The following is a 21,250-nucleotide window of genomic DNA, read 5'->3' on the forward strand; positions in this document are numbered from 1 at the left end:
ACTCTGTAAACAAGCAATTTTCAGAGGCGTTGCAATGGAAAGGTCAATGCTCCTTTTCCACATTTCTGGACTCATGGTCTCTCATTACAGAATAGTGACAAACATAAGTAGTGCAAAAATAGAAATAAAAAGTAGAGGTAGTGTTCGTGGGTTCAATGTTCATTCAGAAATCTGATGGCAGATGGGAAGAAGCTGATCCTGAATCATCGAGTGAGTGCCTTCAGTCTCCTGTACCTCCTTCCTGATGGCAGCAATGAGAACAAGGCATGAAATGAGCGATGGGGGTCCTTAATGTTGGATGCCACCTTTTTGAAGCATTGTTCCTTGAAGATGTCCTGGTTACTCTGGTGGCTAGTGCTCATGATGACAGTCTTAAGCCAGCTTTTTGAAGGGAATATAAATGATTATTTCCTAAAGTGCATATAAAATCATAAGCTTTACAGGGCTCACAAAACCTGATTAGAAACACCAATTTCCAATTAACTGGAGTGACTTTTGAAATCACACATGTTTATATGACTAAATATAATTTGGTTCCAATGGTTAGATAAGTTATGTTCAGATTGTTTACCTGCTTTGAAGAAAGTTCCATTGTTAATATTGGAGTTGATTCCTAATAAAATAAAAACAGTATAAGTTATGAAATTTTAGTAACTCACTGCACAAACATGAAACAAAGGAAGAAATTTGGTGTCAATAACTCAATGATTACTTTATTTATTGCTTTCCAATGATTGTGATTATTGTTAAATATTTAATTACCAGTATGTCAGCAAAATAAAAAATAGTGTAAATTGCCATCAAATATAGCTCTGTTCCATATTCATTGTTTATAATCTTAAGGGTGCATATTTAACTGGTCACCAAGTCAAACTTTGTTTCTGACAGACAATTCTTTTCACCATTTTCCTTCAGCTGGGACTACCACCACTTGCGTTATCCGTCCGACCAAGAACATCCCCTTTGCTTCTCTCCACACCTCATTGTTTCTAACATTCATATTCCCTGCCACTTACAACATTTTAGCCCTAACTTTTGCCAGTTCTGATGAAAGTTTATCAACCCAAAAAGTTAGCCCTATTTCTCTCTCCAGCTGGAACTGGTGAGCATTTTTTAATATTTTCTAATTTGATTTTAGATATTCAGTGCCTGCAGACTTATGTTAAGATTTCAGATAGCTATCTGTCATGAAATTCCAGAACTGAACAATGTTCTGTACTTTTTTGACAAAACGTTACCTACTAGAGCCATGAAGTCATAGACTCATTGCCTTGGAGCAAAAAGTCATCCTTTAACCCACCACACTTAGGCTGACTCCATTAATCCAACTTGCCTCTATTAGATCAATATTCTTCTTTGCAATCCTATTCAAGATCTTGTCTAGATGCCCCTTAGGTGCAGTAATATATCTTTGCTTCTATCAGCTTCTCTGTCAGTATGTTTCAGTTATCATCTCCTCTCTGTGTAAAAAAAACTTTCTCGTCTGATTCCCTTTGTAACTCACGCCTCTCACATTAAATCCACGCCCCCTTATTTTAGATACCCCCACCACGGAAAGATATTCTGACCATCTATTCCCAATCTATGCTTCTCATCATTTTATATACCACTATTATGATTCCAAGATTGAGTGATTCCAGGATTGAATGGCTTGTCTTACGAAGAGCATTTGATGGCTCTGGGCCTGTATTCACTAGAATTCAGAAGAATGAAGAGTGACTTCATTGGAACGTATTGAATGCTGAAAGGCTTTGATAAATTGGATGTGGAGAGGATGTTTCCTATGGTGGGAGGACACAGCCTCAGAATAGTGGGGCATACTTTTAAAATGGAGATGAGGAGGTCTTTCTTTAGTCAGAGAGTGGTGAATTTGTGGAATTCTTTGCCACAGGTAGCTGTGGACGCAAAGTCTTCGTGTATATTTAAGGCAGAGGTTGATAGATTCTTGATTGGTCAGGGAATGAGGGATAAAGGGAGAAGGCAGGAGACTCGGTCTGAGAGGAAAATTGGATCATCCATGATGAAATGGTAGAGCAGGTACAACGGGCCAAATGGCCTAATTCTGCTCCTATATCTTATGGTCTTGGTCTTACTAGGTGACCCTTCCCTTTCCTTGCTCTAGGGCAGGGTTTCCCAAAGTTTTTTATACCATGGACCAATACCATTAAATGTGGACCCCAGGTTGGGAACCCCCTGCCTGTAAACAAATCCAGCCCATCCAAACTCTGGTCATAACCCAAATTCTCCAATACTGGTGTTACCATTGTGAACCTCTTCTAGAATCTCTCCTGCCTAACCATGTTCTCCTATAGTGTGGTGACCAAAAGTGCACACAGTAGTGACCTAAGCAGTATTTTGTAAAGTGGCAATGTAACATACCAACTTTTACATTTTATGTCCTGACTTACCATATTGCTTCTTTACCACCCTATCAACCTCTGTTGTCTCTTTTAGGGAGCTGAGATCCCTCAGTTTATCGATATTCTCCAGTACCCTATGATTTTGTAGTATATGTTCTCTCCTATTTGACTTCACAAAATTCACCACCTCACTCTGAACGGATTAATAATTTATCAACGTTATTCAAGGTAAGTCACCGCAGTATTGTACTTTATGACTGATTTACTTCAGAATGATTATTCCTTAATCAGGAAATCCAGTTTTCATCCGCAGTAGAGCTTGGGAATTCTAAACTCTTGCTACAGAAAATGCTAGAAGAATGGATAACATCATCCAACCAATGCTATATTAATGCTGTTAAAATATCTTCATTTGTTTTAAAGCCAGCTTTCGATTTGCTTGATGATGAATAACTCAGCAGTAGATGTCACCTCCTCAATTGCTGCACATTTATTTTATTCTATATAGGTTCCAAAGTCCCCTAACTTCTTATCATTTAACTTTCGAGATTTAGATATCTGAGTTGGAAATCATAGGGTGCTTTTTTAAAACTGTGTTGATTAAAGCCACTTTGAAGCAATTTATTGGCAAACATCCATTTTTAAATGAGAAGAAGCAAGAGGTGGGTTATGACAGAATGGTACAGAAACAGAAGTAGTTCAGGAAGCCCTTCCAGGCTCCTCTATCACTAACTAAGATTGTAAGTGTCCCTACATGTCTGGTCCAACTTGCCATTTTCCCAAAAAAGCACCAATAACCAAAAAATCTAACAATTTCAGTTTTGATTGAAGTCTTAAAATTGAGCAGCCATAGTTTCTCCTGGGGTCAAGAATTCCTTAGATTTACAATGTTTTGAATAAAAGATTAATCTTTCTTCATTTCAGTTATAAATGATGGACCTCTTATCTTGCAACATGATTGTCTACACCTTTTCAACATGCATGGCAAGTTTCATTGGTCTATAGAAATAATCAAGTAACAAATTGTTTGGAAATGTGTTTCTTTTTTAACAATTACAATGTAATATTCATTGGATCAATATTCAATGAATTATCATTATACTTATTGAATAGAAGACCATAGACCATTAGATATAGGAGCAGAATTCTGCCATTTGGCCCATCAAGTCTGCTCTACCATTTCATTATGGCTGATCCATTTTTCCTCTCAGCCCCAATTTCCTGCCTTCTTCCATATTCCTTCATGCCCTGACTAATCAGGAATCTATTAACCTCTATCTTAAATGCACATAAAGACGTGGCCTCCACAGCTGCATGACAAAGAATTCCAGAGATTCACCACTTTTGGGCTAAAGAAATTGTTCCTCATCTCTGTTCTAAAAGGACGCCTCTGTATTCTGAGGTTATGTCCTCTGGTCTTAGACACTCCCACCATGGGAAACTTCCTCTCCACATCCACTCTATCAAGGCTTTTCACCATTTGTAAGGCTTCAATAAGGTTATCCCTCATTTTTCTGAATTCTAGTGAATACAGGCCCAGAGCCATCAAACACTCTTTATATAACAAGCCATTCAATCCTGGAGTCATTTTTGTAAACCTCCTTTGAACCCTCTCCAGTTTCAGTACATCCTTCTATGATAAGGAGCCCAAAACTGCTCACAATACTCAGTGAGGCCTCATCAGTGCTTTATAAAGTCTTAATATTACATCTTTGCTTTTATATTCAGCCTTCTTGAATTGAATGCTAACATCGCATTTGCCTTCCTTACCACAGACTCAACCTTTAGGGAATCATGCACAAGGACTCCCAAGTCCCTTTGCAACTCAGTTTATTGTCTTTTCTCCCCATTTAGAAAATAGTCAACCCTTTCATTTCTTCTACCAAAGGGCAAGACCATAAACTTACTGACACTGTATTCCATCTGCCATTTCTGTGCCCATTCTCCTAATCTGTCTAAGTCCTTCTGTAGCCTGTCTACTTCCTCAAAACTACCTACCCCTCCATCTATCTTCCTATTATCTGCAAACTTTGCAACAAAACCATCAATTCCATCTTCCAAATCCTTGACATATAATGTAAAAAGAATCAGTCCCAACACAGACCTCTGTGGAATACCTCAAGTTACCGGCAGTCTGTCAGAAAAGGCTCCCTTTATTCTCACTCTTTACCTCCTGCCAATCAGCCACTGCTTTATCCATACTAGAATCCTTACTGTAATACTATGGGGTTGTAGCCTGTTAAGCAGCCTCGTATGTGGCACCCTGTCAAAGGCCTCCTGAAAATCCAAGTACACAACATCAATCAATTCTCCTTTATCAATCCTGTTTGTTATTTCCTCAAAGAATTCTAACAAATTTGTCAGGCAAGATGTTCCTTTGAGGAAACCATGTTGACTACGGCCTTTTTTATCGTCTGCCTCCAAGTACCCCCAAAACTATGTCCTTAACAATCAGCTGTGGCATCTTCCCAATCACTGCGGTCAGTCTAACTGTCTTATAGTTTCCATCTGTCTCTCTCCCTTCTTGAAGAGTGGAATGGCATTTGTAATTTTCCTGTCTTCCAGAACCATTCCAGAATCTAGAGATTCTTGAAAGATAATCTCTAATGCCTCCACAACCTCTTCAGCCTTCTCATTCAGAATCCTGGGGTGTTCACCATCTGGTCCAGGTGACTTATCTACCTTCAGACCTATCAGTTTCCCAAGAACCTTCTCCCTAGTAAAGGTAACTTCACACATTTCATGAATCTTGACACCTGGAACTTCCACCATACTGCTAATGTCTTCCACAGTGAAGACTGATGAAAAATACTTATTTAGTTCATTGGCCATTTTCTTGTCCCCCATTACTACCTCTCCAGCATCATTTTCCAGTGGCTCAATCTCCACTCTCGCCTCTTTTTCACATGTTATGTATCTGAAGAAATTTTGGTACCCTATTTAATACTATTGGCTAGCTTACTTTCACATTCTATGTTTACCTTCTTAATGACTGTTTTAGTTGCCTTCTGTTGGTATTTAAAAGCTTCCCAATACTCTAATTTTTGCCCTCACTTGGGCTTTTATGTTGGCTTTGACTTCTCCTGTTAGCTACAGTTGTCTCAACTTTCCTTTAGAATACTTCTTCCTCTTTGGGATGTATGTATCCTGTGCTTTCTGTATTGCTTCCAGAAATTCCATCCATTGCTGCTTTGCCATCATCCCTGCCAGTGTTCTTTTCCAATCAATTCTGGCTAACTCCTCTCTCATGCTGATACATCTACCTTTAGCTTCTCCTTCTCAAATTTCAGGGTGAATTCAATCATATTATGATCACTACTCCTATGAGTTATTTTATCTTAAGCTCTCTAATCAATTCTGGTTCATTGCACAACACCCAATCCAGAATAGTTGATTCTCTAGTGGACTCAACCACAAGCTGCTCTAAAAAACCATTTCATAGGCACTCTAGAAATTCCCCCTCTTGGAATCCAGCACCAATCTAATTTTCCCAATCTACCTACATATTGAAATCCCCCATGACTATTGTAATATTGTCCTTTCAGCATGCATTTTCTATCTCCCATTGTAACTTGTAGATCACATCTTTACTGCTGCCTGAGGGTCTGTATATAACTCCCATCAGGGTCTTTTTATCCTTGCAGTTTCTTAGCTTTATCCACAAAGAATCAACACCTTCTGACCCTTTGTCACTTCTCTCTAATGATTTGATTTCATTTTCTCCTAACAAAGCAACACCACCCCCTCTCTTTCCTGCCTGTCCTTTCAATACAATGTGTATCCTCGGACATTAAGCTCCCTGCTATAATCGTCTTTCAGCCATGATTCAGTGATGACTAGAATATCATACATCTGTAACTGTGCTACAAGTTAAATAACATTATTCTGCATACTCTGCGCATTCAAATATAACACCTTCAGTCCTGTAGAAACCCTTTTAAAATTTTGTCCACCTTTTACGTTGCAACTCATCTTGTTGACTGCAATTTTGCTCTGTCATCAGCTTCTCCTTGCTAGGAGTCTCGCTACACATTGTTTGTAAACCAACCACCTTATCTTCAGCACTGTCACTCTTGTTCCGATCTCCCTGCCGAATTAGTTTAAACCCACCTGAATAACTCTAGTCAACCTGCCCACAAGGATATTGGACCCCTCAGGTTCAGGTGTAACCCGTCCCTTTTGTACGAGTCATACCCTCCCCAGAAGAGATCCCAATGATCCATAAATCTGAACCCCTGCCCCCTGCACCAGTTCCTCAGCCATGCATTCACCTGCCAATCATCCTAATCTTACTCTCACTGGCACGTGGCACAGGCAGCAAACCAGAGCTTACTATTCTGGAGATCCTGTTTCTCAGCTTTCCACCTAGCCCCCTAAAATCCTCAGGACCTCCTCGCCTTGTCTACCTATGTCATTGGTGCCAACGTGTACCAAGACTTCTAGCTGCAAAACTCTCACCACAATCTGAGACATTCCTGATCTTGGCATCAGGGAGGCAAAAAACCATCCAGATGTCTCTGCTATGCCCACAGTACCTCGTCTCCATTCCACTGACTAAAGAATCTCCTGTCAACACTTCATTCCTCTTCACATTTCTCCTCTCCTGAGCCACAGCACCAGACTCAGTGTCAGAGACCCTCTGTGACTTCCCCCGCCTCCCCACCCGCCGTAGCTTGTCCGGTTCAATAGTATCTAAAGTTGTATACCTATTATTGAGGGGAATGGCCACAAGTGTACTCTGCACTGGCTGATGTCCCCTTCTTCTCCTGACAGTCATCCAGTTACCTGTCTCCTGCAACCTAGCGGTGACTACCTCCCTGTAACGCCCATCCATCACTTCCTCATTCTTCTGTATGAGTCAAAGGTCACTGAGCTGCAGCTCGTTCCTTAATACGTTCTCTCAGGAGGTGCAGCTTGGCGCTCTTGGTGCAGATGTGTTTATCTGGGAGAATGGAGACTTCCCACATCTCACACAGAGTAAAAAAACACTGCCCCTGCAGCCATCCTTACTGAACTACTGTGCCCTAATAGATGAGGAATGAACAAATAAGAACACAAAGAGAGTAACTTCCAAGATACTTTAACTCGCCCAATCTTGATCTCGCTTAAGCCCGATGTGCCAGTCACGCTAAACACTGGCACACTCACAAGAACAGCTGCTCTGCTTGCACTTGAATTATTTTTATCGGCCCTTTCTACTGAATCCCTCTCCCTGATTGGCTGGTCCTCAACTCAGGGAAACTGCAGCGAAACTCTACCTGTAAAATCTCGATCGCCATTTTTTACTCACCTCTGACATGCATTGTCTGATTCAGAGCTAGTCTGATATGGTATCAATGAATATTATTTTACATGAATTCATAAACATAAAGATGTTTAATGTTGCAAAATTAATATGATTAATATCAATGTGAACGATTATAGTGTAACGCACTCGCGAGGTCAACTTCAAAAAGATAACTTTTTTCAGTTCCAAATCAGATTATAGAACATAATTTTCTGTACCTCGAACACCTGCAATTCTTCCAGAGCAATTTCTTCTACATTCAAGTTATCCTTCGTAATACTCAAAGCTTTTATTACTGACCCCACATCTGGAAACATATGAAGACTGTGTATTATATAATTGCATATATTTTAAATGGTTTTCATATGAAATGAGGATCGTATGTACCTGTGCCCAAAAATAGAACAGCATATTGTCCATCCTTTGCATTGACACGGTCAACCACAAGCTGTGTAATTCTGTAACCAGTGTTTACTTGAATGAAAACAGGCCTCTTGTTTATTGGATAAACAGCCTTGTACATCATTGGGTGATTCTTAATGAAGCTGATGACATCATCTGAAAAATCCTTGGTAGACTCAATCGTGGAGTCAAATGTTTTACTGGGACACTAAAAAAGCAAGCAACAATATTTTATACAATTAAAAAATAAAAATAAATTTAAATGCCACTACGTTTACTGATAGCACGGATTACTTTTCCATTGTATACAGATTATTATTTCAGTTCTATTTACCAAACGTAGCTATATATTACAATGAGTATCCATTGTGAACAAATGTCAAACATCCTTGCATATCTAGTATTTATCATAATTTTTTCATCTTAGAATAGTTTATGTCCATTGCTTCTTCCCAAAACTTGGTCTTCCGATGTACAACATTCACAAGTGACTGCTGCTAACTGGCAAATTCAAAGACATAAGAATGTGTGCTCAGGGATGTGTTCAAAGCTTGGTCCACCCTTTGTCAGAGAGTCATAGTGCTGTATAACATGGAGGCAGGCTCTTTGGACCAGCTGGTCCAATTTGACCATCCCAACCTTCTGCACAGGTTTTGTGGGGTAGGACCACTGTACGTTGAGGGGCTGAGTCCAATGTCATGAAATGTAATGTTTCAGAAATGAACCAGCAGCAATAGATTACACATGGAGTCTGGTTTTGATATTAAAACCACTATCTATATTAGTATCTACTTATAATATAGTAACTCAACCAAGATAAACAAAAGCTAACAGTATTATGTGTTTATATGTCTGTAAATATAACTCCCAAACTATTGAGCTTGGGGGAATAAGGCTTAGAGTCTTGACGTGGTAAAGTAGGAAAGTTCAGCAATCCACAAGATAAATGATGGAAGAGAGATTTTTGTAATCCAAGGTAAGATGTAGAGGAAAGGTAGATATGAAGTATTCTACAGATTCCACGATGATAAAAGGAAATAACAATCGCCTAGATCTTGTCCGTCGTGCCGTTCCAAATCCACATACGAATTATCACCGAAAGAGACCTGTCACGGGAATATCGTCTTCCAGTGGTTACCACACAACATATCCAGGCAAGGGCTACAAAAGTGGTCCCACAAGATAACCTAAAATCCACTCCTATGGATTATACGAAGTGACGGTCACACATTCGTTATGCACTGCGTGCTGATGTTTAACCCACCCTTGTGGACATAAGAAGGTTCCAAGTCCCAGCTGCAACAAGCTGAAGCTACTGGCTTCCCCAGTCTCTCTCTCGCTCGACTGAAGGTCGCTATCTGTATATGAGTTTAAGTTTGCAGCAGCCTGTGACTGACGTCATAGTCCTGCCTCTCTCAGGCGCTTAAAGCAACAGTCCACAGTAAACAAAACCTGTGGGCTTGTAACACCAAACACTGCACAGGTGCATTGGTGAGGAGGAAGGATGAGTGGCATTGGTGCATTGTAAGAGAATGCATTGAAATGATGCACAATGAATGTAGAAAAAGATGCACACCAATTGTATTTACTGTATACATTGTCAACTGTTTTGAGATCTATTTTAAAATTTAATTTAATTAGAGATACAGCACTCTGACAGGCCTTTCTATCTCAGTTACCCTACACCACCTAATTACACCCATGCAATGTACTAACTCGAATGCGGGAGGAAACCAAAGCACCCAGAAGAAATCCACATGGTCATGGGGAAAATGTACAAAGTCCTTACAGACAGTGATGGAGCTGAACGCAGGTCACTGGCACTATAACAGCAATATGCTAACCAATGCTCTGTAGCCTTCCATAGCTGAAGGGGCAGCTCCTCAATTTCTGGCTCGATTCTAGTCCCACACTCTTGACCTTTGAACATGCAGTGCAAAGGTGGATGGGAAGGTCAAGGGACTGCTCCTGGATCTGACTAAGAAAGCCATCTACTGGTTCAAACAGTGAACCATTGAAAGGTATAGACGATTGGTCTTTGACAAGAAATGTTAATGCTTTTTCTCCCTCCACAAGTGCTGCTTGACCTGCTAAGTAGTTTCCTTTTATAATTTCAGCATTATGATTTTAGCAGTTTTTTTTTGTTTTTGGAACATAATCAATGTGTTATCTATTCCCTGCTCTAACGGTAAGTGAATCATACTTACTGTCCCAGGTCTGGGATAAGGAATCTTCCCCTGGTATTCCACCCAGTGGTGGTCAGGACTGTCTTTATGCGTGAAAGCTCCATTAAATGCAGCACGAATGTCAGCTAAGCTGTATGCACAAACAGCCGAGCCACTGAAAACAGAACTGAGAGAGAAATAAAGGTTCTTGAAGTAACACTTTCAATTACAACCTCCAAAAGTTAACTAACAAAGTTCGATAGTTGTCATTTTATCTCAGCTGTTTATTTTTGATGTCTTGTACAGTGAAAGAGGCAATGAACAGAATGTGGATTCTGATATTTCTTTTGAAGAAATACAATATCCAGATATTGATCTACTGAAATGTTGTGTTAGGATTTTTCAGTATAAGAATAAAAAGACAAATAAATGATGCACAGAAAGTACAAATGAATGAACAATTTTAAAATAAAATTCTGGATTTTATATTCAACAATAATGTTATATTTAATTAATGTCTGTGGGTGGACCAAATTTTATCAATCCCATATGTAAGGGGGGGTTTGTCTCTTATGTTACTGTGTAGGCTAATTAAAATGGCTTCTTTGTTATATTACGCTTGGGAATGCTTCTTTGTTATGCTAAACGCTGAGAAAGATTTTGCACTAGCAGCTTGTTTTGGGTTAGGCGGTGATAAGAAGATGTTACGAACCAATTGGGATAGTTGTTATGATTTTGGTGTATCTGGAAGATTTGTATGCGCGGGGCTTGGGGGCAGAAGGCGGGAGAGAGAGACAGAGTATCGACCATGTGCTGTGATGTCCGCTAACGGGGTCGGACCCCGAGGAGGGCGTTCGGCGAGGAGACGGAGACGGATACGTGTGGAGCGTCTGGTCGACCACCGTCGTTGGTCCCAGGTGGCCGATTGAGGTGGTCCGAGGGGTCTCAGGGTGAAGAAGAAGGGTCCTGAGCTCCAACTGTTTGTGCATGAAGAGATTGAACTTTGATAAGTGTGGCGCCTTTTATTTTCCTTTTATATTTTATTCGCTATTAATTATATAGTTCCAGTAATATCTATAAACTGTAAATCGTTTAATTGTATCTGGTGTATTGTCTGTTATTTGGGCGGGGTGGGGTACATCACACAGCAGCCACACAAACTAATTACCCAGTTTGGCGGGGCCGAGGGCTGTTTCCCTAGACGACAGCGAGCCGAGCGACCCTGAGGTTGGCCAGGGGGGCTACACATATATTAATAATCAAAATTGCTATTTATGAACACAAATATTTGCCTTTACCTGGAAGATGTGAAGACCCCATAAAACACAGGTGATTTGTCATTGGTGTTGAGCAGGTAAACATCCTCTTTGAAAAGGGAAAACAGTTACACAAAGTAAGGAGTTTTGTCCAAAGCATCAGTCATAATACATTTATGTTAACTAAGCTAAATCATAAATTTCAGAATAAAGATATACAGAAAAAATAATTTTTATTCCTTAGACATGTCTTTCCCTCCAGAGTTTTTTTCCTTTTAGTTCTACCATAAAATATTCCAATGAAAGAAGTGAAATTGGTTGTTTGCCATACCCAGCATTCAGAAGAACAGTTACTAGAGGATATACTATTGCATCTAAAATCTTCTGATGAAGCTCACCCAAGTTATTCACCTCTACTCACTAGCTCTCCTTTGCCATATGAACGATTTCCACACATGATAAGTTAAAGAATGTGGCAACTGATTTGACCTTATCACTTGGTGTCATTATGGTGCAATAGTCCCAGCTCAGTCACCACTAAGAAAGCCTAATACAGCTGTATCATTTCTACTCTATATAATAGTGCACCTACAATAACTTTCATTTCCAATTCAATAGTAAAAGCAGTTAATACCATACTTTTAAAAATCTTTCCATCCATTTGGAAAACATGCTAGTGTAACATAGTTTTGAAATCACAGGAATACCATCTGACAATGAAGGCAGGATAAACCTTTCAAGTTTTCTAAAGGTGTATTTGTCAAAATCATACTAATTCCATGCCTTATTCTGCTATTGTTCAGTATTAAAAATGAAATTGTGCCCACCATTAGGATTTAGGGGACACAACATTTTTAATAAACATGAGAAATTCTGCAGAAGCAGAATCGAAAGCAATGCACACAAAATGCTGGAGGAACTCAACAGGTCAGGCAACATCTATGGAAATGAATAAACAGTTGACATTGCTGGCCGAGTCCCTTCGTCAGGAGTGGAGAGAGAGAGGAAAAAAGCCAGAATAAAAATGTGGGGATAAGGATAGCTAGGAGGTGGTGGGTGAAGCCAGGTGGATAGCAGAGACCTAGGAGGAGATGATAGGAGGTCAGACTGGGGATTAGAAGAAGAGGGGAGGGGAAGGAGTTTTCTTTTACCAGAAGGAGAAATCAATATTCATGCCATCAAGTTGGAGGCTATCCAGGTGGAATTTAAGGTGCTCCTCCTCCTTTGCCCTGAGGGTGGCCTCATCATGACACAAGAGGAGGCCATGGACTTTCAAGTTGGAACAGGAATGGGAATTGGAACTAAAATGTTTGGCCACTGTTAACTGTGCCTTTTACTTTCACAGCTCTGAATAGAAATTGACCTTACTTACGCAATTCATCAAAGTAAGTCTGATAACCGTCAGGCCCTGGGACTGAACAAACTAGACGAGCCTTCAGAAAGGTAGTCCACTTGTTGATCAAACTCCGCTGACCTCCAATATCTTTCTGCAAAGAATTAGCTTGTGTTAGTTTGGAACACTGACATCACATTATCGGAAAGGAGGGGTTATCCAACGCCAGCCACAATTTACACCAAACTCATCCAAAAATATGTCCCTTTAAAAGTAACATCAAAAGTTGCTGATCATGATACAGTTATAAATGTTGGATGCTGGAGCGTAGAGCAACACGCATGAAGTTGTAGGAATTCAGGAGGTCAGTCAGAATCTGTGGAAAAAAATGAACCTTCTATCTGGACTGGAGAGGTGAGAATGCCAATATAAAGAGGTAAGGAGAAGGGATGGAGATGTTACTTAATGCACTGAAGGTGCTGCCTGATCCACGGGGTTCTTCCCAGTTCTTGTTTGTTGTCCTTAGTAAGACAGTTAATCAGAAACAAGAGCTTTGTGTGTTGATCATGCAGAACAAGGACATGGCAGACCAATTGAATAACTACTTTGGTTCTGCCTTCACTAAGGAGGACATAAATAATCCTCCGGAAATAGTAGGGGACCGAGGGTCTAGTGAGATGGAGGAACTGAGGGAAATACATGTTAGTAGGGAAGTAGTGTTAGGTAAATTGAAGGGATTAAAGACAGATAAATTCCCAGGGCCAGATGGTCTGCATCCCAGAGTGCTCAAGGAAGTAGCCCAAGAAATAGTGGATGCATTAATGATAATTTTTCAAAACTCTTTAGATTCTGGATTAGTTCCTGAGGATTGGAGGGTGGCTAATATAACCCCGCTTTTTAAAAAAGGAGGGAGAGAGAAACCAGGGAATTATAGACCAGTAAGCCTGACATCAGTGGTGGGGAAAATGCTAGAGTCAGTTATTAAAGATGTGATAATAACACATTTGGAAAGTGGTGAAATCATCGGACAAAGTCAGCATGGATTTGTGAAAGGAAAATCATGTCTGACGAAACTCATAGAATTTTTTGAGGATGTAAATAGTAGAGTGGATAGGGGAGAACCAGTGGATGTGGTATATTTGGATTTTCAAAAGGCTCTTGACAAGGTCCCACTCAGGAGATTAGTGTGCAAACATAAAGCACACGGTATTGGGGGTATGGTATTGATGCGGATAGAGAATTGGTTGGCAGACAGGAAGCAAAGAGTGGGAATAAACGGGACCTTTTCAGAATGGCAGGCAGTGACTAGTGGGGTACCGCAAGGCTCAGTGCTGGGCCCCCAGTTGTTTACAATATGTGTTAATGACTTGGATGAGGGAATTAAATGCAGCATCTCCAAGTTTGCAGATGACACAAAGCTGGGCGGCAGTGTTAGCTGTGAGGAAGATGATAAGAGGATGCAGGGTGACTTGGATAGGTTAGGTGAGTGGGCAAATTCATGGCAGATGCAATTTAATGTGGATAAATGTGAGGTTATCCACTTTGGTGGCAAGAACAGGATAACAGATTATTATCTGAATGGTGGCCGATTAGAAAAAGGGGAGGTGCAACGAGACCTGGGTGTCATTATACACCAGTCATTGAACGTGGGCATGCAGGTACAGCAGCCGGTGAAAAAGGCGAATGGCATGCTGGCATTCATAGCAAGAGGATTCGAGTGCAGGAGCAGGGAAGTACTACTGCGGTTGTAAAAGGCCTTGGTGAGACCACACCTGGAGTATTGTGCGCAGTTTTGGTCCCCTAATCTGAGGAAAGACATCCTTGCCATAGAGAGAGTGCAAAGAAGGTTCACCAGATTGATTCCTGGGATGCCAGGACTTTCATATGATGAAAGACTGGATCGACTAGGCTTATACTCCCTGGAATTTAGAAGATTGAGGGGAGGATCTTATTGAAATGTATAAAATTCTAAAGGGATTGGACAGGGTAGATGTAGGAAGATTGTTCCCGATGTTGGGGAAGTCCAGAACGAGGGGTTACAGTTTGAGAATAAAGGGGAAGCCTTTTAGGACCGAGATGAGGAAAAACTTCTTCACACAGAGAGTGGTGAATCTGTGGCATTCTCTGCCACAGGAAACAGTTGAGGCCAGTTCATTGGCTATATTTAAGAGGGAGTTAGATATGGCCCTTATGGCTAAAGGGATCGGGGGTATGGAGAGAGGGCAGGTACAGGGTTCTGAGTTGGATGATCAGCCATGATCATACTGAATGGTGGTGCAGGCTCGAAGGGCCGAATGGCCTACTCCTGCAGCTATTTTCTATGTTTCTATGTTTCTATGATGCAGGCCCAGCAGAAAGATGGGACAAAGGCGATGTGCAGAGATAATGGGTAGGAAAGGGAACAGAGTTTTGTCAGGAGACCCGGTAGTAAAGGATTCTCATGCATTTGGACAATATTGAGGGTAGCATGGCATCGACTACAACTAATTGGCTAGATAACGAGGTGAGGCAGAATGAAGGTGATTGAGCAATTCTGTAACTCAAGCCTGGTGACCCCCAGTGCCGCAAGTGGTTGAAGTGGATTTAATTACACCATTCATATCTAATGACCCTTTGCTGACTGGATTATTTTGGACGAGGTACCATGCTTTTATTGGGAGAATTACTGCTGGTAATGTTTCCTCCACTCTTTCAATAGGTTTTATTTTCAGAGTTGATTGACTGCTCAGCAGCACTGTATGGTGAATCATAGGGTCCACGTCCAACTCATTGGCTTATTGACATTTTCATTAAGTATCCCATTAAGCATTAATAGCAACTGCACATGACATTCAGATGTGGAATTACAGTGTAACAAGAAGCTCCTGTAATTTAGTGTAACCACAAGAGATTCTACAACTGCTGGAAATCCAGAGCAACTCACACAAAATGCTGGAGGAACTCAGCAGATCAGGCAGCAACTGTGGAAAGGAATAAAGAGTTGACGTTTCAGGCTGACTCTTCATCAGGACCAGAAAGGAAGGGGGAAGCGGTCATATCAAGAAGGTGGGGGAGGGGAAGGAGTGCAAACTAGAAGGTGATAGGTGAAGCCAGTCCGGGGGGGTGGGGTGGAAGAGGAGGGTTGGAGTGAGAAGCAGTAATTTAGTATTTTGTGTTTTAAATGCATTGTTCTCAGTTCTAGCACTGTTTTTTTCCATCTTGTTACCATCCCTTAGTCATCTCTTGCTATTTATATTTTATCGAGAGAGCTTAACTGTTAACGAGTCTTCACCTGCTTCTTCAATCAGCATCACCACCAGTTTATTTTTTGTTAATTTATTCCTCATCTTTTCCTTTCTGTACTGTTGTTTTTATTTCAGATTTCCATCCTCTGCAATTTTTTTATATTTTGATTTATCTTAATTAATTTCATATCTTCTGTGTTCAGCAAATATTATGATTTACTTTCCTGGTCTCACAGATTACTTTTACACACACCCTGACATACTTTGAGCTGTGTTTGATTGCATTTTGTGACATTAATACTGATGCTGAGATACATCCTAGGATGCACTGGGACTCATCTTCAGTGATGTAACCTGGGGTCATAGGGTGTTTTGGCCCAGAAGTCCCCGTCAGGGTTCATCAGGCCCTGGCTTGTCCCAGTAGCATTGTTCCATGGGTCACACCTCCTGATCCACAGCCATCTGGAGCCTCGCTCAGCAACCTCTGTGATGGTCCTGATGTGGCTCTTTGCTTTGCAGCCCTCATAATGCCAAGGAGAGTAGGTTCTGCAGAGCAAGCCGCCAGCAAACCTCTACACTCCACCTCTATAGGCTCGCATCGTGCCCTCCACCCCTGTCTGGCACTGCTCTACTAACTCCTGGTATTTGCCTGAATGTATCAGATGTTGTTTTGTAAACTTCAACTTAGTTTGTATACCTCTGCAGTAGGACTCTGGTCAGACCCCACTTGGAGTACTGTGCTCAGTTCTGGTCACCTCACTACAGGAAGGATGTGGACACTACAGAAAGGGTGCAGAGGAGATTTACAAGGATGTTGCCTGGATTGGGGAGCATGCCTTATGAGAATAGGTTGAGTGAACCCAGCCTTTTTCCCTTGGAGCGACGGAGAATGAGAGGTGACCTGATAGAGGTGTACAAGATGATGAGAGGCATTGATCGTGTGGATAGTCAGAGGCATTTTCCCAGGGCTGGAATGACTAGCATGAGAGGGCCCAGTTTTAAAGTGCTTGAAGTAGGTACAGAGGAGATGTCAGGAGTAAGTTTTTTACAGAGAGTTGTGAGTGCATGGAGTACCGGTGACGGTGGTGGAGGCAGATATGATAGAGTCTTTTTTTTTTTAGATTAGATTAGATTATGAGAACACTTAGTCCTCGTTTATTGTCATTTAGAAATGCATGCATGCATTAAGAAATGATACAATGATCCAGAGTGCTATCACAGAAGAACAGGACAAACCAAAGACTAACAGGACCATATAATTATAACATATAGTTACAGCAGTGCCATAATTTGATGAAGAGCGGACCATGGGCATGCTAAAAAAAAGTCTCAAAGTCCCGATTGCCTCCCGAGTCCCCGATAGCAGGCAGCAAAAGGGAGAAACTCACTGCCATAAACCTCCAGGCACCGACAACTGCCGATGCATTGGAAGCACCTGCCAACAGCCGACGCTGAGTCCGTCCATCCGAAAACTTCAAGCCTCTGACCAGCCCCTCCGATACAGCCTCCCAAGCACCATCCTCTGCCGATCGTCTTTGACCTCGCCCTGGCTGCTAAAACAAGCAAAGCCAAGGATTCGGGGCCTTCTCGTCCTGAGATTCCGGACCACATAGTAGCAGCGGCAGCGAAGCGGGCATTACAGAAGTTTCTCCAGATGCTCCTCCGTACTCTCACGTCTGTCTCCATCAAATCGGAATTGTGCACGGTACCTTACTTGACATATTACAGATATCGTTCACCGGAGTGGCCGCGCACGCTGCGTTTCGCCGCCATCTTCTCCTCCTCCTCTTTTAAGACACTCCTGGATAGGTACATAGAGCTTAGAAAAATAGAGGGCTTTGGGTAACCCTCGGTAATTTCTAAGGTAAGGACATGTTCGGCACAGCTATGTGGGCCAAAGGGCCTGTATTGTGCTGTAGGTTTTCTATGTTTCTAGTATTAAGGGATCCCTCCTTTTAGTTATCACATTTGTGTCATTGCACACTCTTAGACTCTTCCTATATATCTACAAGAATGTCAGGTCTGATTAACGGTACAGTTGCCTGCCTTAGACTCCGTTCTCCTCAACCATGTATGTATTCCATATCCATAGGTTTAATTGTCATAAATTGCACTCTTGAATCCACCACTTATCTTTTTGCTGAGCATTCATAGTGAACTAATTCATTCAGACCTGGACTACTTATCCGCTTTTTCCCTGCCAAGATCATTATTTTGATCCATGAGGGTTTTGCTCGAAGATGAATGATGTGATTCACTATTTTTGTTTAATTCAGAATCTTTAAAAAAAAATTAATGGTGTGGAAATTGGATTGTGTTGGATCAGTGCAGGATGATCCTTATATACTTTTTGAGGCCAAAAAGGCAGATCCATGGGCAATCCAGAGTAACACATACAAAATGCTGGAGGAAATCTGCAAGTCAGGTAGAATCTATGGAGAGGAATAGACAGTCAACATTTCAGGCTGAGACCCTTTATTAGAACTGGGCCTTGGCCTAAAACGTTGGCTGTTTATTCCTCTCCATAAATGCTGCCTGCATGCTGAATATCTCCAGCATTTTGTGAGTGTTACTCTAAATTTCCAGCATCTCTTACATCCACGGGTAATCAGTGTGCTGGGTTTGTTTATTTACTATTAGTGAACTGCTGTGATGAGCGTTCAGTCACGGGCCTTGCAGAAAGCTATTGTCTGGTCAACAGCTGAAGTTGTACACGAGCTCAGAGAGGAAGTGATGGGATGGTATTTTGCTTTGGGGCGTGGTTGGGGGGAATGATCCTTGCAGAGATCTGCTCTAAGTTCCACAACCAGGCAGAGCTGAAAAAATAGGATGACTTTTCTTCAAGGGGGACTTTCTGACCGCCTTGCTGGGGACTGTTAGTTTTGCTGCCAAATGCCTAAGGATAGTTACAGCCATATGTGGCACATATTGTAGTCTGTCAATAGCAACTTTCATGATGAAGGCTTGAAGCAGCCACAGAAGTCCTGTTTGCAATTGCCAATATGATGAGAGCCAATAGGGGCTTTTGGGTGGGGGGTTAATTTGGGGAGAGTGAATGCACTTCATCACATTCCACTTTCTAAACCAAATGTTGAAGCACTTATTTGATGCTGGTAAATTAATTACACTGCTAAATAAGACATTAAGACTTTCATGTTCTTTTTTTTTGTTTTGTGGCTATCAGGAGGACGAACCTCAGAATTGCATATAGATATATAATTTGATCATAAATGAATCATTGAACCTTTGAAGAGAAAGATATGTATCTTACAATAGAAAATGAATCCAAATAGAAGGTAAATCTTTTTCTTTGAAATAACTGCATCTTAATTCATGACAGAAATTGATTTTCTTCTCTATGATAATTTGAGATAAATTAAGATGAATCAAAGGATTCAAATTAGCTTATGACCTTAAATTATCCTGTTAGTGCTCAGTAAATGGATTAGGGGGACTGCACAACAATTTTTCCTTCTACTGTTGGGAAAATGGAACCCAAACTGGAAGAATTAAATTGCTTTGTGTCCTGAGGCACATTGAACAAGCTACTTCATTTATGATTTACGTTATAAATCTTAACAACACCTTTCATTTATTTCAACGGGTTTGATTCCCAGCAAACTGATGTTAAAATATCCAGAATGTTTCAGTTATGCAATTAAATTCGAGCTTTTCCTGCTGTGGCATAAAGCATAATAATTTTCAAGAGCTTTCTCACTGCTGTGATCTTCCTCCATTCAAAAGGTCACCGTCAAATCTACTCCAAATGGAAAATGTACCATGCACGATGCTGGACAAGCATTCAGCTGAAAAGATGCCCTTTAGGCAGAATGATAATATGCCAGAACTATTTGCTGGCTCTTTTCAAAAGCAGGAATCATTACCAGAAGTGCACTTTCTTCAACTAATTTGGCATTAGCTAACCAGCAAAGTCAACAAAAGAATGCTAAAGGTAAAATCACAGGCAACTCCACATACATACACTGGAGGCATAAGAGATTGCAGATGCTGGAGGAACTCAATGAGTCAGGCAGAGTCTATGGAGGAAATTGGGCACTATACATTTCAGATCAAGAAGCTTCATATGGACATAAATTTGCAGATAAGACTGTCATGGTCCTGCAACTAATTCTGGACAAATGGTATAAAAGATCTGCTCCAATGGTATGATAGGCATTAACGAAAATGTAAACTTTTCCCCGGTATTTACAAACATGCCATATTATACATATCTGATCTTATAGTGTAAGAAACTAGGATACAGGAATCTGTAGAAGACATGTCAGATTTAAAATTTTCTCAGTACCTTAAATTATACTTTATTTATGACCAAGCAGAAATTTAGCCAATGAAACCAAGCACCTCAGACCTCAAGTGGCAGAATATTTGAATGAAAGGGCAATTTAATATTAGTGCTGATGTGGAAGCAATAAGTTTGGAGCCAAGGATGAAGATGGAATGAATAGCAGCAGTGAAGGCCATAGAATGTTTGTTTGGAAGCAAAGGAACTTTTCTTATGTCACTTTCCTTGTTTAACAGCGGGAGGAGAGAGAGCAGCGTGCCGCGTGCGCAGACCTCCGGTGAAAAATGATATTGTATCCATTAAATAGGGGTCGTGGACGATTCTGATTTGATGGAGACGGACGTGAAAGCACAGAGGAACATCTGGAGAAATTCCTGAAACTCTCGTTCGTTGCAGTCGTTACTGCGCGGTCGGGAATCTTCCGGAGGGAAGGCCTCAAAATCCCCAGCTTTGCCTGCTGTTGGTGACTGAGATTGAGGTCAAATCTTTCAGACAGAGATGGCGCTCAGTACTCGGTGTCGGAGAGCTGATTCGGAGGCTCGAAGTTTTCGGATGACTCAGAGTCGGACTGTGGTCGGGCATGGCAGGGAGAGTTCTTCTTCCTTCTCCCGTCTGCGTGGGATGTGGGACATTTGAGAGACTTTGAACTTTTACTGTGCTCATGGACTTCTTCATCAAGTTATGGTATTGTTGCACTGTTGTAACTATATGTTATAATTATGTGGTTTTGTCAGTTTTTTCAGTCTTGGTCTGTCCCGTATTTTGTATATCACACCGGAGGAAATATTGTATCATTTCTTAATGCATGCATTACTAAATGACAATAAAAGAGGACTGCGTGTCTTCATAATCTAAAATTCCAATGATGACAGGAAGCAAACATTTCCAAATTTACTCTTCCTTCCACTTGTCAAATGTTC

At 41.1% G+C, this 21,250-nt stretch overlaps 1 protein-coding gene across 3 annotated transcripts in view; it reads right to left on the reverse strand.

Annotated features, from left to right (window-relative positions):
• Positions 1 to 21,250, reverse strand: part of LOC140209966 (semaphorin-3D-like) — a 106,532-nt gene that overhangs the window by 16,010 nt on the left and 69,272 nt on the right. For all 3 annotated transcript variants that reach the window (XM_072278663.1, XM_072278664.1, XM_072278665.1), the window contains exons 8-13: positions 12,843 to 12,957; positions 11,513 to 11,579; positions 10,257 to 10,401; positions 8,035 to 8,257; positions 7,866 to 7,954; positions 572 to 613 (exon numbers count right to left, since the gene is read on the reverse strand). In XM_072278663.1, coding sequence (XP_072134764.1) covers positions 572 to 613; positions 7,866 to 7,954; positions 8,035 to 8,257; positions 10,257 to 10,401; positions 11,513 to 11,579; positions 12,843 to 12,957 — 681 coding nt within the window. The remainder of the gene's footprint in view (positions 1 to 571; positions 614 to 7,865; positions 7,955 to 8,034; positions 8,258 to 10,256; positions 10,402 to 11,512; positions 11,580 to 12,842; positions 12,958 to 21,250) is intronic.

The sequence above is a fragment of the Mobula birostris genome, chromosome 14 (genome assembly GCF_030028105.1).
Source record: "Mobula birostris isolate sMobBir1 chromosome 14, sMobBir1.hap1, whole genome shotgun sequence".
NCBI lineage: Eukaryota > Metazoa > Chordata > Chondrichthyes > Myliobatiformes > Myliobatidae > Mobula > Mobula birostris.